Source organism: Rana temporaria, chromosome 1 (genome assembly GCF_905171775.1).
Source record: "Rana temporaria chromosome 1, aRanTem1.1, whole genome shotgun sequence".
In the NCBI taxonomy this organism is placed as follows: Eukaryota; Metazoa; Chordata; class Amphibia; order Anura; family Ranidae; genus Rana; species Rana temporaria.
In genome coordinates this window covers 167,081,558-167,102,825 of record NC_053489.1, presented here as the reverse complement: position 1 = coordinate 167,102,825, position 21,268 = coordinate 167,081,558, and the positions used below count along the sequence as shown (strand labels likewise).

Below are 21,268 nucleotides of genomic sequence, written 5' to 3'. Positions count from 1 at the left end.
ATCGGTGTTTAATATGTAGATTTTAATGTAATTTGCATTTTTTATATCGAGATGAACAGAGACTGTGTGTTTTAGGGGTTGATGGGGTCGAAACACAGAGGATAGAATAGGTAAAATGTCTCTGTATTGTTTGCACACTAAGGGCCAGATCCACAGATAATTAGATGGGCGCAGCGTATCAGATACGCTACGCTGCCGTACCTTACCTGGTGGATCTTCGAATCCTCAAAGAATTTGCGCCTTAAGTTACGGGGGCGTAGTGTATTTCTGGCGGCGGAATTCAAATCGGCGGGTAGGGGGCGTGATTAATTTAAATGAAGCGTGTCCCCGTGCCGAATGAACTGCGCATGCGTCGTTCCGAAATTTCCCGCCGTGCATTGTGCTAAATGACGTCGCTAGGACATCATTTTTTTAACTTAGACGTGAGTTACATCCATCCCTATTCACGGACGACTTACGCAAAAAAAAAATTCGACGCGATCTATACACCGCAAAATACCAGCTTTACCTATACGCCGGAAAAAGCCGACTACAGACGACGTTAGAAAATGCTACGGCCGCGCGTACGTTCGTGGATCGTCGTAAATCGCTAATTTGCATACCCGATGCGGAAAACTACGCAAACTCCACCCAGCGGGTGCCGAAGTATTGCATCTAAGATCCAAAGGCGTACGAAGCCGTACGCCTGTCGGATCTTACCCAGATGCTGTCGTATCTTGGTTTGAGGATTCTGTAGATACGCCAGCGTACTTGCTCTGTGGATCTGCCCCTAAAGCTTTATAGAGGAAAATGCAGTTGTGCAGTTCTCCATTTGCTCCTGCATTAATTTATTGCATAGCTTCTGCAGCAGGTATCAAATGTGACCTAAAGGCTTAATTTCCATGGACGTTTTAAATAACCGGCTGTAAAGCTAGTACAGTGTTTTTACCGCGATTTTTCCCGCGTTTTGCATTGAATTCAATCCACGTTTTGCCGCGCTAGTTTTCAGCTGCATTTTTCTGTTTTTATTCAAAATCAATGGTTCCCTATGGGAGCCCATTGATTTGAATAGAGGTCGCACCAGAAGTCGGATCAAGATGATCCGACTTGCGGGGAGACTGGTGTGCAGAGAATCTTGAAGGGGAACCCCCGCGCAAATTGAAAAGAAAAAATGGGTGAGGTTCCCCCCCAGGATGATACCAGACCCTTCGGTCTGGTATGGATTTTAAGGGGAACACCTACGCCGAAAAAAACGGCGTGGGGGTTCCCCCAAAATCCATACCAGACCCTTATCCGAGCATGCCGACCGGCCGGTCAGGAATGGGGGTGGGGAAAACGTGGCAACATCGAAAGAAGAAGAAGAAGAAGGCGGAAGCGGAAGGCAGAAGGCGACGAGCAGGCCACTGCTAGTAAAAGAGCTGCAAGAAGATAGCAGCGGCCAGCCCCGAAGGCACCGGAGAGTGGGAGAAGAACCCCAAAGGCAGAAGAAGACCCCCGGAGAGCGGAGAAAACCCCCGGAGCTGGCTAATAAATTATTTTAAAAACCTGTGTTGTGTTTTTATTTTATGGACACTTTTCCTCCCGGTGAATGGGTAGAGGTACGATGTACCCCATACTCATTCACGTAGGGTGGGGGGCCGGGATCTGGGGGCCCCCTTATTAAAGGGGGCTCCCAGATTCCGATGAGCCCCCCGCCCGCAGACCCCGACAACCAACAGCCAGGGTTGTCGGGAAGAGACCCTTGTCCCCATGTTGAGGGCATGCGGCCTGGTACGGCTCAGGAGGGGGGGGGCGCTCGCTCGTCCCCACCCCCATTCCTGACCGGCCGAGCGGCATGCTCAGATAAGGGTCTGGTATGGATTTTGGGGGAACCCCCACGCCGTTTTTTTCAGCGTATGTGTTCCCCTTAAAATCCATACCAAACCGAAGGGTCTGATATCATCCTGGGGGGGAACCTCACGCAATTTTTTTTTAATTTACGCGGGGGTTCCCCTTCAAGATTCTCTGCACACCAGTCGCCCCGCAAGTCGGATCATCTTGATCCGACTTCTGGTGAGACCTCTATTCAAATCAATGGGCTCCCATAGGGAACCATTGATTTTGAATAGAGAAAGAAACGCAGGACGAGGCTTACAGCTCTAACGCTGGAGCTTCAGAACGCACTGGTCCTGTTTTTTTTTTTGCAGCTTAAAAACGGCTCAGCCATCTACAGCTCAAAAACTTCATGGTGGGCATGAGGCCATAGACTTACATGGAGAGCCGTTTTTAAGCTGCAAAAAACGATCAGAAAAGTGGTTGTAAAAACGTCCATGGAAATGAAGCGTAAACGTTAATTTAAACATCATTTTCCACCATTATCTGTGAACATACTTTCCTGCGAAGACAGAGGCATAAATTAACTCCTATATGCCTACTATGGAAACAAAAACAAAAAAAAAACAGACAGTCAAGCTCTGAAAAAGCCATGTACATGGTTTCCTGGTTAAATTAATTTAACATATTACAAGTGATCACAAATCTAGATTTTTGTTTTTTGTTTAAGCTCTCATTAACTTATTTTTTACTATAACCACTTGGGATCCGCGCTATTGACGAAAGACGTCCACAGCGAGGCTCTCAAGTGCCAAGTGGACGTCTTTGGACGTCCTATTGTTGTCATTCCCTGTGCAGCGGGGAAACAACGTGCCCGGCGCATTGCTCGGGAGCCGATGCGTGTGCCTGGCGGCCGTGATGTCCGCCAGACACCCGCGATCAGCAGTGACAGCAGGGACGTAGAGCTCTGTGTGTAAACACAGAGCTCCATGTCCTGTCAGGGAGAGAGGAGACCGATCTGTGTCCCTTTACACAGCATCGGTCACCTTCCCCAGTCAGTCCCCTCCCCCCACACAGTAAGAACACACCCAGGGAATACATTTAACCCCTTTCCTCACCCGCTAGTGTTAACCCCTTCACTGCCAGTCACATTTATACAGTAATTAGTGCATTTTTATAGCACTGATCGCTCTATAAATGTGAATGGTCCCAAAATTGTGTCAAAAGTGTCCCATACGTCCGCCGCAATATTGCAGGCCTGACAAAAAAAAAATCGCAGATCGCCGCCATTACTAGTAAAAAAAAACAAAAACAAAAAAAAAACACATCATAAATCTATCCCCTATTTTGTAGGCGCTATAACTTTTGCGCAAACCAATCAATATACGCTTATTGCGTTTTTTTTTTAACAAAAATATGTAGAAGAATATGCATCGGCCTAAACCGAGGGAAATTTTTATTTTTATTTTTTTTTAAATTGGGATAGTATTATAACAAAAAGTAAAAAATATTGTGTTTTTTTTTCAAAATTTACTGTTTTTTTATGTTTATAGCGCAAAAAATAAAAATCGCAGAGATGATCAAATACCACCAAAAGAAAGCTCTATTTGTGGGAAAAAAATGATAAAAATATAATTTGGGTACAGTGTTGTATGACCGCGCAATTGTCATTCAAAATGCGTCAGCGCTAAAAGCTGAAAATTGGTCTGGGCACGAAGGAGGTTTAAGTGCCCAGTAATGAAGTGGTTAAAATCATCAAATTCTATCTTTAACGTCCGTTATATTAAAGCTAAAAGTCAATCTTGCTGTCAATTTTAACAAATTGGTATTTTAAACCACGGGCTATATATTTTGTTTGTGTCCTGGATATATTGTTCAGTTGAAATCCACAAAAAAGAGGACACTTATGAGTTCATTGCCTTTTGCCTCTTGACAACCAAGAGGATCACGTGGTGCCAAAGCTAGTGGACTACACAATCATCTGAAAAAAGGTAAGCCTTTATATATTTACACTTAGCAAGCCCTTCACCTGCCTGCTGCAACTAAACATTCCACTATTCTATAAAAAATCGAAATAAAAACAACACTGATAAGAACATCTAGTTGCTGCTTACCGCTTGTGAAGCCATCATCTCATTGATGCTTTGCTCATACTGTTCAGCAAGTATGGCCAGTTTGCGTGTCTGCTCATCCTTCAGGGACTTGAGTATTGTCTTGTGCTCACACTTTGGGGATACCTCCAGCTGGTGATTCTTCAGGGCCTTGTACTGCTTGGTCTGCACTTTGCATGTGTCTTGAAACTGTTTCTTTATCTGCATTTCCATCACCTTCATAAAAAAAAAAATTACCATGTCATTGTATGTATCTGTGCTTTCTGTTCATCCCTCTTCTTTATCTGGACTTATTAAAGTGTTATTAACCACTTAAAGACCTTAGGTGTTTTTCAGATTTGGTGTTTGCAAGACTAAAACAGTTTTTTCTGCTAGAAAATTACTTAAAACCCCCAAACATTATATATATTTTTTTTCTAACACCCTAGAGAATAAAATGGCGGTCATCGCAATACTTTTTGTCACACCGTATTTGCGCAGCGGTCTTACAAGCGCACTTTTTTTGGGGAAAAATTCACTTTTTTAAATTAAAAAATAAGACAATAAATTTGGCCCAATTTTTTTATATATTGTGAAAGATAATGTTACGCCGAGTAAAATGATACCCAACATGTCACGCTTTAAAATTGCGCCCGCTCGTGGCATGGCGTCAAACTTTTACCCTTAAAAATCTCGATAGGCGACGTTTAAAAAATTCTATAGGTTGCATTTTTTGAGCTACAGAGTAGCTCTAGGGCTATTATTGCTCTCGCTCCAACGATCGCGGCGATACCTCACTTGTGTGATTTGAACACCGTTTTCATATGCGGGCGCTACTCGCGTATGCGTTCGCTTCTGCGCGCGAGCTCGTCGGGACGGGGCGCTTTAAAAAAATTTTTTTTTGCTTTTCTTATTTATTTTTATTGATTTTATTATTTTTTACACTGAAATAAAAAAAAATAAAAAATGTTTACTTTTATTTCTATTACAAGGAATGTAAACATCCCTTGTAATAGAAAAAAGCATGACAGGTCCTCTTAAATATGAGATCTGGGGTCAAAAAGACTTCAGATCTTATATTTAGACTTAAATGCAAGAAAAAAAAAAAAAGGAAAATTTGTCATTTGAAAAAAATGACAACAAAAAAATTGTCTCTTTAAGAGGCTGGGCGGGCCTGACGTTTTGACGTCACTTCCGCCCAGCAGAGCTATGAGGACGGGTGGGGGCCATCTTGCCCTCACTCAAGTCCTCACTCTCCAGGCGGCAGCATCCGATCTCCTCCGCCGCTACCGACGGCTACGGTAAGCGGCGGAGGGCGCGGAAAAGCGGCGGGAGGGGGGGGGGCCCTCTCCCGCCACCGATAACGGCGATCTCGCGGCGAATCCGCCGCGGAGACCGCCGTTATCGTTTACACGGCCGCCCACAGAAAATATGGATACCTTAGTTGTGGCAGCGGCTGCTGCCGTTACTGAGATATCCATATTTAAAAAGAGGACGTACATTTACAATACGCGGGTCTTTAAGTGGTTAAAAACCCATGATCGTAAAATCAGTCTGTATATGCAGTAAAGCATGCTGGTTATACTCACTGTGGAACCTAAGGGGTCAATCCTCTGCATTGTGTAAAAAAAATAGCTTGATCCTATCTTCTCTAATCCTATTTCTTTTACTGTCCCCAATCTATCTGCTGATAGTACAAAGCCTTGGAGGCACACTGCATATGCTCAGTTTGGTGTGCATTGCTAGAGAGTGTTTTATTTAAGGAGGGTGCATGTAATTAGCACAGGGCCAATCAACAATGTCCAGAGTCAGGGGTGCAGTCTCACAGGACAGTCAGAGGAGAATGATCACTCTTCGGACAAGATTTAACCAATGTTAGACCGCACACTGATAGAAGTCACAAGACTGCTATATATTGCTGATGAGAAAAGACATTTAGCAGTTTTTATTAACTAAAACTATTGCATTTCCATGTTCTGTGTACTGTGGGAGACCAGATACAGTGAATGCAGGGTCCTGGGTTTAGTAAGACTTTAAAATTGGACCTTCAGACCACTCGTGAAATGCAACAAATAGCACAATGAACTCTTACTCCCCCCCAATGTTACATACATTAGAATCCTCTAAATTAGAATAGGCTTTCTAGTGGGTTTATTAGAACAAAAAATACAGGTGAAATGCAAAAAGAGTATCACGCCAAAGAAATAATAATCTCCTCTGGGTAGTCAAGTTGTTTTTATGAGAAAAATTAGAACTATGTAATTGTAATCCCAGGGAGAGGTTCCAAGGACGGTTACCCACATCTCAGAAACTGACACGTGTCCCATGCATCTGCCTCCTCTCTGGCGGTGTGTTGTGGCTGTCCGGCCCAATCCCTGGCTGCCTTTATCCATGGCTCCCTCTGGGCTTCTGGGGATGGAGGTTGCCCCTGCCTCAACCCCGGGCGAGACGGCTCTTTCAGAGCCACTGGCCCAATCCATCCTGGGCAACTGCTGGGTTAATTATATATATGGGCTACACCATAGCCAAAGTTTATGCATCCTACTCCTGATAATTGACTGTAAATGCCATTAAACGCGTCAAGTTTTGATTCAAAATGCAAATTCCGCTTTTTGGAACCCTCCCCCCCACCGGTGTCACAATGAGACCTTTCAGGGGGTGCAGATACCTGTATAATACAGGTATTTGCACCCATGTCCAGGCATAGACCCCCGCAGAATCTGCGGGGGTCTACGCCACTTCCTGTCCCCCGCCGCTGTCTTCTGGGAGACACACGGGTCCTAGAAGACAGTAAGGACCATTTAGAATTGCGCAGTGCGACTTGCGCATGCGCAATAGGGAACCAGGAAGTGAAGCCGCAAGGCTTCACTTCCTGATACCTTTACCGAAGATGGCGAAGGCAGCATCCAAGGACCAAGGGACAGTTCGGCCTCGGGTGCTGACATCGCGGGCGCCCTGGACAGGTAAGTGTCCTTATTTTAAAAGTCATCAGCTGCAGTATTTGTAGCTGCTAACTTAAAGAAAAAAAAAATTACATTTGGCAGACCTCCGCATTAATAGTTAATATTAAATATGTCACTATGACTATTATTACTTATTATGTGTCTTATTATGCGTCTTATTATGTGTCTTTCTGTTGAAATCACGTATTAAATATTATTTATATCATACATCACATATATTGTGTATTGTACTTATCGCATTTAATTGATGGGAGTTATGAATTTAAACTGATTTTAAACCGATGTTCCATTTGAATGGCGCCACCCTTTGGGCTGCTTGCCTCTGAGCATGCACGTTTTTTCCCCCCTCGTTAAAGTGCGCACACAACCATTTTTCACGACGAGAAAAAAGGACGACGTGAAAAACGACGAGAAAAAATAGAGCCGGTTCTAAATTTTTTACGGACATTTTTCTCGTCGAGAAAAATGCTTTGGAGTCTACACACGACGGTTTTTCGCGACCAATTTAAAAAATTTCATTTTTCTTGTCATGAAAAACGGTCGTGTGTACGTGGCAAAAGAGTATTTCCTGGTCATGGGGCTGAACCTGCACTGCATAGGCCAACACTTTTACCTACTTTAAACTGCACTGCATAGGCCAACACTTTTACCTACTTGAACCTTCCCTAACAGAAGGTGCTTCCCTATGCTCTGGCAGTGGACTGTCCCCTTATCAGTCTTGAGGACTTCAAAAGGATCTCAGACCTTTGAAGTACCTGGAAGAGCAGGCTACCGAAACTGGTGATCGGATAAGTAAAAATGTCTGTACCCGGTCCACTAGACAAACATTAACTCTTGCAGTGTGGAGTTTCATTTTTATGGAGTTTAGCTTTCAGTAGACGCAAATAACTGCAATGGTATTATAGTCAACCTGGGTGGGTGTCAGATGCCTACATTGTTCACTAGGTAGGGTAAAGGAAAATGAAGGCGAAATGCAGCCTAGAAATTACTACAGATGTGCACAGCTATGAACTTGTGTTACATTCGTTAGAAGAAATATTGGCAGCTAGCTTTGCCTATCATGCATGCTACAGGAGAACCTTTCTATTCAGTCAAAAAAAGCAGAAATGGGTTTTGTGGCCGGCATTTTTATTATGAATGGTAGTATTGTACGTCTAAGGCAGCTTTGTGTACAGCAATGCAGCAGTATTACTTTGTGTTCTCCTTGCGTGAAGGTCATAATAAATTTATGTGTACATTGCAGGTGATCTGTACGCGTGAGTCCTATTTAGGAGGGCTAATTAGATTTAAACTATTGCTCACATTGTACAAAGCCTTCATTGAGTTTACACAGTATACGCACCTTGAGATTTTTGGGTTGCTGCCGGAGTTCCATTACATGTTTCCGGTGCAACTCCCTTTCCCTGCGCTTGTTGTATTCCAACTGGTTTTCCAGTTCAGTCTGATGCTGCAGACGTATAAGGTCCATCCGAAGCTTTTGCAACATATGCAACTGCCGGTACTCCAGCTCTCGAGTGGACTCGTCGTGCCGGATTAACATGGCATGCTCCATTTCTTTCTGGGTTCTCTTCTTATTGAGCTCCTAAGGGAAAGAAAGTATGGTTAATGTTTAACATGAAAACTATATGCTAGCACAAACATATTAGTTTGTTAAAAAAAATAAAAAACGCTGCAAACTCATTCTATAGCTACAACTTTCTTTGACATGTGGTGCTACGGGTGTTTTTTATAACGTCCAGTGTGCATGAGGCCTAAATAGGTGCTGGTGGGCTGACTCACTCATTGGCTGAATGTATTGCACCACATTGATAAAAGCCTAAACAGTCTCTAAGGTTGAATTCACATCCGAGCAAAGCAACTTTTAGGACTTTTTATTTTAGCATTTTTTCATATGTATTTGAGCATTTTAGAAGCAAGTTTCAAACATTTTACATATGTATTCAAACTTCAGGCTTTTTTGTTTTAACCAATGGAAAGAATTAAGGGGAGGAGATCAGTTCTTACAGACTCAAAAATGCCTGGAACACACCTGGGAAAAAAAAGCTTGATTCATGTGTTTTCAGGTGTTCCCATTGAAGTCTATGGGGGCAAAAATGCCTAAATCTACCTCAAAAGTAACTCATGTAGCTTTTTAAGCTTCAGGCATCACAGTGCTTATATGTGAACAGTTACCATTGTAATACATGGGATTTTTTATGTTGAGCATTTTGAAGATTCAAAATGCTTACATGCGAATAGGGCCTTTTTGGGAGTGGGGTCTTTATTTGGAAATGATTTAGAATCGGACAAAGTCTGTAAGGGTGATGGCACAGAAGCCAATAAGGTCACATACAAATGAGGTAACCTGCGGGGGGGAAAGGTTGGGAGAGTACTTGTTGGCCTTTGACGTAAGCTAAAGGCCACGTAATGATTTATCTTCTAATAGCACATTGCAGTTTATTAATTTTGACTACTGCAGTCTTCTAAAATTGCATATACTATATCCAGTTCATGTGGTACTCCATTCATGCAAAGGCATCATTAGATGAATATGCTAACAAATACAACCAGTCTAAAATGCTAGTAGAACAATTTTAATCTGTGGAAAATTCCAAACTGAATAGGTATTCAGCTTATATAAGCATCAATGTACACATCAGTCTTAAGAGAATGTAATCAAGTTATTAACATTAAGTCTACTGAGAAATATGCAGAAATGCATTAAATTGAAAGCAAAATAATACCTCACGGATGTGCTGCTGCTCAACTTCATGCCTTTTGATCATTATCTTCCTCTTGAAGAGTCGGCAGTTTTTCTCATAGTACAGTCTCTGTTGGCTAAGGAGTTGAGCTTCTTCCTCAGCCTGAGTGTGCTGGAGGTTCTCTTTATGCTTTGATATGCGTTCCTGTTTTTCTTTCTTGGGCGTGCTATGATCCTCATTCATTTCCTGGATGCAGAAAACCACCAGTTAAGGCCAGTATGTTATCATATTAAAATATAATGGGGAAAGAACACGAATACTATAGTCCTTATATTGTGTATTGGTAAAGGGGTACAGATTGTGTTTGGGGGTTTTCTATACATAAATATAGATGCCCATAAACTAAGGTGCTCTGGACATATGTAAAATATCCAGCGTTAATAACCAATCTTCCAGCAATATCAATATATAATTGATTCATTAGTACAGATTCTATTTACTCCAGTCATCGCTCTCACCTTAGGATACTGCACATCAGGTAGAAGGGATGCTCCAAGGACAGAACTTTTATACTACCTTACTGATTAAAGATAGGATACTGTCCAAGTGCAGAGGATTGAAATAGAACCAAGTCTATCACATTAGCATGAAGATGATACATGAGCACACAAAACCATCTTCAAAATCACTAATCTTCAATAGTGACCCACACACCACAAGGGGCTCTTCAGTGACAGAATCTCTGCAGAACCTCAGGAGTGAGGAATTTCTCACATAACCACCTGCTTAGTTATGTGCATTCTATATGTATTATGCCAACAGGCTAACTCATTTATACAACTCCTTGAATTATTGCGCTGTTTACAGATATAAAAGGGTTGTTGGATATGTAGGTGAGATCTGTACCAGTTGGCACATTACTTAACATGCATCTATGGCTAAGTGCATACTTTTATATATGGAGCAATCATGAAGACCTCATGTCACTCAAAACGGCTTCATATGCTTGAATGTGGATCAGGTAATCCTTAGCTAACTGCTTACAAAAGAGCATTTGAGACAAAACTCGCCAACTATTATACTAGTTGTACACTAAATAAATCCCCACAGAAAAAAATCGGTGGGGTACAGAGAATGTGAATGAATGTAGGCATGTTGCCTTCAACGGCTAGAGTTTCAGAAATGTATTGCATTTGTTCTGTGCATTTTAATGTATTGGGTTGATTAAAAAATAGACACCATGTTATGCTACCGACACTAGATTGTACACTGTACTTGGTAGTCTGCAAGAACATGACATATCATTTATAAAAATTATTTGCTGCCCGTGTATAGAGGCTAATATCTTGTAGGCAAAAACAATGCTGATATCTCCAGCTTCATAGTTCTGCACACTAATCACCAGCCTTGTCAATAAGGCTAAGTTTAGTCTCCTCACCACCTGCTTTAACACCAATTCCTGCACCAATGTGGTGCAACTGTGTGCATTGCATATGGCTGCATTGTGTTTGTGGTATTTACCCATTTGCTTAAATAAGGAGCAACATTTTTTTCGGCAGGGGCAAAGCAAAGCATCGCAACTGTAGAATGTAAACACCCCAGTTTGCTGCCTTTGGAGCTAAAAAGGATGCTAAAAACATATCTCAACCACCAGTTTGTAACATCTTACACCTCCTCCCCTGCCAACCACAAGTTCAAAAGGTCCCCAACTGTAGGCTGCATTCACCTGAATAGATCAGGTCTAAATATAAGCTAGGCTACAGGGGCCTGGTGCCAAAATGCCCAGGAAGCTCCCACCGATTTGGTAAAAATAGCGAGTAAAAGCACAGTAGGAGTGTAAGCTCGAACGATAAGATTTCTTATCCATCTTGTGATGGTGGACTTGGAAGCAGGAAATCCCTTGCAAGGTTCTGAGGACAGGACAAATAGGGAATCCTTCTGTTTAATTGAAGCTGTAGCTTTGAGATAGACTCTAATGGCATTGACCAGGTCCAGACAATAATCCAAAATTTCCTTTGGATGCTTTGGAGCAGGTTAAAAAGATGGTCGGACTATGTCGCTGTTCAGGTGGAAGACTAATACCACCTTGGGAAGAAATTATGGTCTTGGGGCATAAGACAACCTTGTCTTTGTGAAGTATGATGAACAGCTCCTTACAGGAGAAAGCCACCAAATCAGACACACGTATGATAGATGTGCTAGTAACCGAAAAGGCTACTTTGCCAGAGAGATCTTCTAAGACAATATCCTTCATGGGTTTCAAAGTGTGGTTTCTGCAGGGCAGAAAGAACCAAGTTGAAATCCCAAGGGGCTGTAAACGGGGGCCTAATGCATGATACACAAAGAAACGTTTTTACAAACGGAGAGTAAAGCCAGAGGTCTGGTAAAGATCATGCTCCTCTCCCTTTAGAGTCTAATGCCGCGTACACACGATCATTTTTTGGCATGAAAGAAAATGTTTTTCAGCATGTCCAAAAAACAAAGTTTTTCCAACTTCATCATTAAAAACGACGTTGCCCACACACCATCGTTTTTAAAAAATGATGAACAAAGCGCGGTGACATACAACGGCACTCTAAAGGGGAAGTTCTATTCGCCTTTTGGCTGCTTTAGCCGATTCCTTGTTAGTAAAAGACGATTCACGCTTTTTTGTCTGTTACAGCGTGATGAATGTGCTTACTCCATTATGAACGGTAGTTTTACCAGAATGAGCGCTCCCATCTCATAACTTGCTTCTGAGCATGCGCGGGTTTAAAACGTCGTTTTAGCCCACACACTATAATTTTTTACTACCGAAAAAATACATTTTTTAAAACGACGTTAAAAAATGCAGCATGTTCGAAAAAAAAATTTGGTCGTTTTTTCAGAAACTGAAAAACGATGTGCATCCCACACACGATCATTTTAAATGACGTTTTTAAAAACAACGTTTTTTTTTTCATGCCGAAAAATTATCGTGTGTACGCGGCATAAGTTCTGGTCAAGACCTGATTGTAGAAAGGCAAGAATGTGAGTAATTTCTGGGCTTGATGTGCCTGTGTTTACACCAGGCAAATTACGATTTCCAGGTATGGTAGTAGATCTTCCTGGATGTGTTTTTTCTTGCAATTAGCAAGGTAGGAATAACAGACCCAGAGACCCTCTACGTTTTAAGACCCATGCTGTTACAGTTAGACTGTGAAGCAAGGTTAGAACAGAGGGCCTTGAGATAGCAGATCTTGCCTGCTGGGAAGCAGCCAGGGATCGTCTGCTAGAAGACTCTGGGCCAGTTAGGTGCAATTTGAATCACTGGTTTCCTCTCTTGCTTAATCTTTTTGAGCAGACGAGGGATAATTCATACTGGAGGGTGTAGGCTAGTCTAATCTGATGGGAACAGGGAATTATCAAGGCATCTGAGGTTAAAGATAGAGGATCAATGGTCCTGGCTATAACAGAGGAATCTTGTTGTTGATTTTAATGACTAGGATGTCTACATTCAGATTGCCCAATTTTTGACATATCAGATTGAAGATGTCTGGGTAAAAGGCCCACTCCTCTTGATCAAATTGGTGGTGGTAGAGGTAGTCCTCTTTCCACACCTAGGATATGGACTACAGAAATCATGGGACAGTGCGTTTCCATCTAAGAGATTATCTGGCTTGCTTCTTCAAGGCTGCATGACTTCAGGTGCCACCTAGACAGTTGATGTAGGGCACAGCCATGGCAATGCCTGACTGCACCCTGACTGATTGTCAACGTAGAAGGGAGGTTCAAAGTTGTAGAGCCAACTTAACTACTCTGTGCTCCAGAATGTTGAAGGGGAGCTTGGTTTCCACTGGTGACCATGTTACCATGTTCTCTGGACCCTGAGGGATTGGGACACTCCCCCCCCCCCCCAGCCCTGAAAGATGTTGCTCTCACTATCACCAGTGATAGGGAGGAAAATACCAAATTTTTAAGGCTGAGCATGAATTCCACCAACATAAGGAGTCCCTTGCTTGGCTGAACAAGAGCATGGGTATGTCAAGATGAGGAGTATACTGGTACCAGGTTGACAAGATGTTGTAGATAATGGCTCTTGAATGAAAATGGGCAAATGGTATGTATAGCCTCAAAAAGAGGATACCATGAGATCTGAAACTCACATGAAGTTCATTGTAGGATGTCACTTTGATCCCAATTCTCAAGCGTGGGTTCTGAGACAAATAATTTTTGGAAAGAAAACCTTTGCTTAGGATGTATCCAGGACCCGACCTAAGTACTCCAGGCAAAGAGAACTCTGGAAGGCAGTTTTTTTAATTGATCACACAACCGTAAGCCTGGAGCATCTGAATTGTTCTGTTGACCTTTGTTGACAATTAAATGGGAGATTAATCCTTTAGGAGAAGGCTGCCTGTGGCCTGGATGCCTTGAGGTTTAAGGGCAAGATGAGGTGCTGGGACATTTGCGAATACTCTGGAAGCAGAAGATAGGCCAAAGGGCAGTGCGACAAACTGAAAGTTATTGTTGGCTACTGCGAAGCACATACAGATGGGCACCTTGGATGGCCCCTGGGCTCAGATAGCAAATTACCAACCCTGCAAATTTCTGGAATTTCAGGGCATTGGTTACATATTTGTACCATAAACAGGTATGAATTAAATCCTTTGAAGCAGTCTTGTGGAGATAATGGCACAACTGCTCCCTGGGACAAAAGATGGTTCAGGGCATTCTGCAAATCTGAAAGATTTTAAACTATTTTGTAACCCTTTGAAATCACGATTGAAGCCACAGGTCTGGGATGTCTGTGACCCAGAAAGAACCAAACTATAACAGAAGTCCCCCCCATTCCTTGCTGTAATTGCGCTGTTAAAGTATAATCCTGGAAAACAGGGTCATGTTGGTTGTTTATGGCCTTTATCCAGTTAGCCGCAGTCTGACATACTGAAATTGCAGTGAGAGCTGGCTGCCAGGCTGGGCCTGCAAGTGTAAAGTGAGTCTTTAAGAGCATCTCAAACTTTCTATCTGCAGAATCTTTGAAGGAGGGAACATCTTTCATAGGTGCAGTGAGATGTTTAAAACTGAGACGTCAGGACCAATTACAGGGACAGGTCACTTGTTTTTCAACTGGCTAGAGTTTGAAAAAGATTTGGGGATGTGTAAAAATCCTTTCTGGAGTGACCCAATCCTCATAGATTGCACAGCATCTGTTCATTAACAGGAATGTTTTGAAAGTTTTTTCAGGTCTCTTTGTACCCAGAGGAGAAGGATAATGAAGTTGCAACACAATGCCAAGGCTTTTGTGGATAGCAGCAGTGAGGAGTTTCACATTAACAAGCAAATGTTCGTCAGGTTGTTCCAATACTGACTTAATGTCCTCATTCCTCCCCTTCTGTGTCTGCCCTGTTAGCAAACATATCGGGATCTGACTCCGGTAGAGAAATGGGAGTAGAAAAGGCGTGGCATTTTTGAGCCCTGGGCAAAGGGGGTTGATTAAGGCTATTATCTGAGGAACCGTGACATAGATTCAGAAAAATCAGTTTTTGTCTTTGAAATCGAGTTAGAATTGCATGCAAAGACCATTTGCAAATTAGAGTCAGTTCTTACTCTAGTGCAAGGAGCTCATCACAGATTCAGTGTTGTGTGGACCTTCAACAGAGTGAATGTTCGCCTGTGGTTTTGCAATGACTCCCTTTTGCCTGATTCTACCAAAGCTGTGTGAGGGTATTCAAATGTGAGGTACTCATGGAGTAGGGTGTCAAATATAGAGTAGGTGTGTCCAGAGTTCGAATACAGCATCCCAGGTTGTAGATCACCCTGTGGTGAATCCCCATATCAAAAGCGTGGGAGGAAGTGCCTGATTACCTTTCAAGGGCTCTAGGAGGAAGTGGTGATAAAATGTGCCTGTGGTGTGATTTAACAGCAGGTCAACCACCAAAGACTAAGCTCTCAGTGGTTGCATTTTAGTGCCAACTTTGAAAAATTTACACCATAGTGAATTCAAATACAGCCCAGGTATTTAACAGTAATAGTCTGAAGCATACAAGGTGACACTGTCTTACTTGTCTATGACACTGGACTGTATATAAAAACCGGACTTTGTCCCCCTCAGTTGGTATACCCCTGAATGGGTCTTCAGGGCCTGGCTTCCATATGGATGGGCCACGGCCCTGTAATAGCACCCTGTAGCTGACTATATGCATTGCATTAAGTGTCAAGGTCCATGCAGGATGCAGTGCCCAAAAAACCCCCACTGAGTTGAGTCTGGATACAGCTCCCATGGTTTACCTAGGTTGCACCGATCTGAATGTATGGCTTTCATTTGTGGGATTAAAAGGCAGTGAGAAGTTGATTGAAAAATTTGAAAATAAAATAAAGAGAATTTTTTTTATTAAAATAAGGAGAAGTAGTCCATGAGAAACTAGCACAATACAAAAGACTCACAGATTTGGGTAGGGTTATAGCAGAGGCATGTCCCTAAAAGCAGAGTCTGGCTGGAGAGGGCGGACAGAGTCTGTGGACGGAGAGTGCAGGTGGAGTTTGGCTGGAGAGGGGCGGGTAGAGTGCGGGCGGAGTCTGGATGGAGAAAGCGGGCACAGTCAGTGGACAGAGTTGGCGGTCGAAGAGCGAGTCCTCACCATGAGTGGAAGGAAAGAAAATCGCTTGATTCCACCATCAACACAGTCAGTGGTGATGGGGAAATGCCTCCCGCAGCACTATGGTGTTTTGTCAGTGGAGGGGGCGTTGGGAGCCTTCCGGCCAGTAGAACGCAATGATTACTACTAGCAGCTATTGCATGTAAAAAATCTGACAGGCTGGTTGTAACAAAGTTAATCAATGGATCAACCTCAGTACAATCAGCCTGCCCAATAATGGATCGAATCTTGGCTGGTCCCTGCCAAGCCGGATACATTTTGATCCATATAAGGCTGGCTTTAGACTCTCTTGCTCATTTGAAAACAATTCGGCACAGTTCCTCTTCCAGTTTGAAGTACAACCAGCTTGATTGAATCCACTTTCTTATAGCCCTAAGAATCAGTCATATGAGAATGCAGCAGGCAGTATGAACTGGGACGAGTCGGGTGCACTTCAAATGGATTCTTAGCCTTCTAATTGAGCACTGCATTGATGCACAATGATGCCATTGTTCTTATTCCAGAAATCGTAGGGATCAGCAGCACATGCTAAAAAGTAAGCAATTTATTAGTCCAATAACATGCAATGCAACATTTTGCAGCTCTAATCAGCTCTTACCTCTGGCAAAAGGTGACAAAATGTAAAACACTCCTGCCTCTGTCAAAGAGCACCAGAAACTAAGGAGATAAATTTCCCCACAACACAAACCACCCCCAGCTTCAGTGCATGCAAAGAAATCAAAACGAAATAAAATCAACAACTATTTCTGATGTGTCAAACATTTCCATATATTGCTCAGCCCAGCAATAAACTAATCATAAGGTAAAATGAAACCATATTAAAGGAGGGTGAGATATGCCTGATAGCAGGAAGTTCATCTGTAACTAGTCCATCTATAGGTCATTGATTCAGAAAAAGGCTCACTGAAAAAAGTGTCAGCGGACTCCTCCACCCACATGGTCAGTAGCACCCACTATCAGCTCTAAATTACATTTTGCACTGGTTGCTAAGCAAATGAAAGCCCCTGCAGCTGTGTGATTGCTTAGCAACCAGTGCACAATTTACTTAAGCGCAGACAGTGCGCAAATGAGCTTGTGCAAGGGGTGGAGTCAGTGGGCACTTTTTTCAGTGTCTGCTCTTAAAGTGTTTCTAAAGCCAAATTTTGATTTTACCTTAATGCATTATCTGCATTAAAAGGTAAAACATTTTTTTTTTTCTTACAGATTCCTGTCCTCCCCCACATCCCTAAATACTTACATGAGACCTAAATCAATCTAGCGCTGTACGTGGCTGCATCTCTTCTCTCCCCTCTCTTCCTCTTCACACAAAACTTTGGACAGCAGCAGGAGCCATTGGTTAAGCCATGCTGTGTCTCTATGGAGTGTGGATCTATAGACACACAACTCAGGAGTGAGCACGCACTATGTGCCTCCATAGCAAGCGACTTGCCTTTAAGGGGACACGGAGAAAAGGAGGAGCCAAGATCACCAGTGGGGGACCCCAAAAGAAGAGGTTCGGGGCTGCTCTGTGCAAAACCATTGCACAGATCAGGTGAGTATAACATGTTTATTATAATAATAAAAAAATTATTGCCTAACTAAATTGTAACACTTTAACTCTAAATAGCTTACATATAACATTTTCCCAATGAGACAACATAAACCTCAAACAGAAGCAGCCTATAACAGCTGAAAATTCACAAGAACTCAATATGTGATATTTCACACCGTCGGTCTTGCTGATTTAGGGCAAATCTGGAAGAAAGTAACCACTTTTTTTTCTTAGACATTCTGGTGAAGCTTCCCAGAGTCAGGTTAGTACTGCACATGCCTCTTTAATCTTTTCCTTGCAAATCTTGTACTGCTTTTTCTGACTTTCTAAGAACGATGTTAAGTCTTTCTTTTGTTGGGCTATGATCTGCTGTTGAAATCTCCTTTCATCCGCTGCAGCCATCTTTGCCTGTGAGCAAAAAAAGAAAAGAAAATTTGATTATTTTGTCACTACCAGTATATTAACAGTGCTTTGTATAACACCACATTTTACTTTTTCACGATTTGTGGCATTGCAATCTACAATTAAATCAGATTTTATTGAGACTATGGGGTTGATTTACTAAAGGCAAATAGACTGTGCACCTTGGAAAGTGCAACTGCACTTGCAGTAAAGAATACCCAATCGCATGCAAGGAAAATAAAAAAACTGAATTTTTGCTTGCACATGATTGGTTGATTAAAGTCAGCAGAGCTTCTGCTCATTTACTAAGCTCTGGAACAACTGCTCTTGCAAAGTGCAACTGCACTTTCCAAAGCGCACAGTCTTTTTGCCGTTAGTAAATCAACCCCCATGTCACTGATCTACACAAAAGAGTTCATAATATCATGGTGAAAAAAAACGCTACACAGAATTTATCACCACCTTGCTTGCAAGACCCCTATATAAGCAATATTACAACCTATTTTGCCTTCAGAATTAACATATGATGTAATGAAGTCCAACTATGTGCAAAAGAAACATCAAATACACCCAGTTTCTAGGCCCTGGAACTTGCGAGACAAAAGATATAAAACAAAATCGGCTTTATGAGAAACAGGGAACTATGAAAACAAGTTCTGGAAAAGCACAAATAAATAGTGAAAAAAACAACTTTAAAGTGCAAGTTCACCTTTCCAGAAAAACTGTAAAATGAACTTACACTGGAGGCCTTCCCCCAGCCTCCCAGGTCCCGCTGTACATGAAGGCGTGATCACCTGCTAGGAGACATCGGGTCGCCGCTTCACCGGTCTGGGGATTTGAAATCCTTGCGGCTTTCTCTCTTCTTCTTCAGCGCTGACAGGACGGGCTAGGCGGGTTTAGAATGCCTCCTATACTGTACGTACTTTTGCGAGGTAGGTTTGGGAGATTAAGCCAAAGGAATTTCAAATCCCCAGACCGGTGAAGCGGCAACCCGATGTCTCGTAGCGGGTTATCGCCAGCTTCAGGTACATCGGAGGGGGGGGGGGGGGGGGGGGGTAGGCGAGAGGTCGTATAGGTTAAGTTCACCTTACAGATTTTCTGTAAAGGTGAACTTACCCTTTAAAACATTCCTAGAGCACTTTTACATCGCTGCATACAGAAATATGGCATATGAAAGGCAGACTACTAAGACTCATTGACCAGGTAAGGAAGGCAACTCTGAGGTCAATGGTAATGCAGAAAGAATTTCTAAGACGCACAGCTGAGAAGGCAGTTGTATGTAAGAAAATCATAAACCGAATGCTCTACAAAACTGAGGCTTAAAGCGGAACTACACTGCATATGAGCACTAAAAATCAAAAACTGCCATTTGATTAATTTTAATATTCAAAGCAAAGCAACACATCCATCCATGTCTCCATGCTTTATTTTGCTGAGAACTCAGTTTGAAAATCACCCACTAGCATTTATGGCTGTGGCTGCAAATGATTCATGAAGACTTCCTGAAATACATCTGCCCTTAGCTCAAGCATGCAGGCAGGCAGGAGGGGGGGTGTGAGAAAACCACTCCTCCCTTCCTGAAGACTCCGGGCATGTATTACATCATTTGCCTAGGCCTGAAAATCAGAAGGTACCTGAAGAAATCCAAGAAGAAAAAAAAAAAGTTTAAAATAAGTAAATATGATTTAAATTTTTTTCCATCTATCTACCAATGCTAGCAGCATAAGGAATAACCACCTCCCCCTCTCATTCTGGGAAGAGGTCACATGACGTCGATACAGTCTCACTGCTTTTGTCTGGGACACGGCGCGACCCCGCTTTCGGGTAAAAAGCCAATGATGCGGCTCCTTACCCATGTGATCAGCAGGGTCTAATCACAGCTGATCACATGTAAACACAGAAGTGACAGTAGCCACCTCACACAGAGTGTGAGAAGAGCCAATCAAAGGCCAATCTCCTTGCAGGGGAGACCTGTACAGATAATCAGGGCACTGAATATCAATGCAGCCCTAGCAGTGATGCCAGTCAGTGACCATCTGTAATGTCAATCTGTGCCCATCAATGATGCCCATCTATGCCATCATTGCCCATAAGAGCCACCTAACAGTGACGCCTCAAAAGATTACATCAGTGAAGAAAAAAAATTACTTATTTTACATTTTTTTTGCCAAACTAAGAAAAACTTTAGTCTATTTTCATTTTTTGGGCAAAAAATGAAAACCCAGCAGTGATCCACCAAAAGAAAGCTCCATTTGTGTGAAAACAATTATAAATATTTGATATGGGTACAGCATTGCATGACCGTGCAACTGTCATTCAAATTGTGACAGCGCTAAAATCTGAAAATTGCCCTGGGCAGGATAGGGGGGGGGGACAGTGGCAAGTATTGAAGCGGTTAAAAATAGTTGTAGCGCTACCCCCGAAGGAGCCGCTGGTTGATTTGGGATCGGCGTACCAAGTCACCAAGTTCTTCTGTCTAGGGGTGATTCTTGTGAGTGTGGATGAAAGAACAAGTGTCCAGCCGGTAGCGTGATTTTCCAATGCTTTATACCAAGGCCAACAGGACACACAGTAGAGAAAGAGGTTGATGAGTAGGAAGAACGTGTAGCATCAGGCCTTGGTTATCAAAAGCATAGAGAGCAAGCCGGCTCTCAGCAAAGATAATTCAACACGTCGCCACCCTCGCCAGGGTGGGTAAGTGCCACTGGGAGGAAACAATGCCTCTGCCACAGGCGTAGTAAATTTTCTTAATATGATTGGAGTATAAGGATAGCGAATCCTCCCAGTAAGTCTTATTCTGTAGGATCACCCACTGACAGCAAATATAAGGTACCTGTCATGTAGCGTGGTGATCAGATCCCCGGTGGCTCGTCCAGGCCTCGTAGACTAGAATCTGGAACCTAGCAAGCCGCTGGGCTCCCTCTCTTCATCAAAATAAGGCTCCGCAAGGTGCACAGCCTCAACCGGGCAGGCCATGAGGATGGGGCCCGCGGAAGCGCGCACCCTGAAGGTGGATGCCGCACCTGGATCTCGGGCCCCGCAGACTAACCAAGAAAAATGGCCGGTGTTCCAGATATACCCCCCCCCGCCAGCATGCCCAAAGAGGGAAACTCCTCTGATTGGCTGCTGGGGAAGGATGGTTCTGTCAGAAACCCTATAGCGCCAACTGTCGCCCAGGGGTGGCAGCGCACCCCTG

The 21,268-nt window shown here is 42.9% G+C and overlaps 1 protein-coding gene across 5 annotated transcripts in view; it reads right to left on the bottom strand.

Annotated features, from left to right (window-relative positions):
* Window positions 1–21,268, bottom strand: part of TAOK3 (TAO kinase 3) — a 371,844-nt gene that overhangs the window by 31,123 nt on the left and 319,453 nt on the right. For all 5 annotated transcript variants that reach the window (XM_040345730.1, XM_040345722.1, XM_040345755.1 and 2 more), the window contains 4 exons: window positions 17,950–18,078; window positions 9,568–9,771; window positions 8,187–8,426; window positions 3,906–4,118 (listed from right to left, as the gene is read on the bottom strand). In XM_040345730.1, coding sequence (XP_040201664.1) covers window positions 3,906–4,118; window positions 8,187–8,426; window positions 9,568–9,771; window positions 17,950–18,078 — 786 coding nt within the window. The remainder of the gene's footprint in view (window positions 1–3,905; window positions 4,119–8,186; window positions 8,427–9,567; window positions 9,772–17,949; window positions 18,079–21,268) is intronic.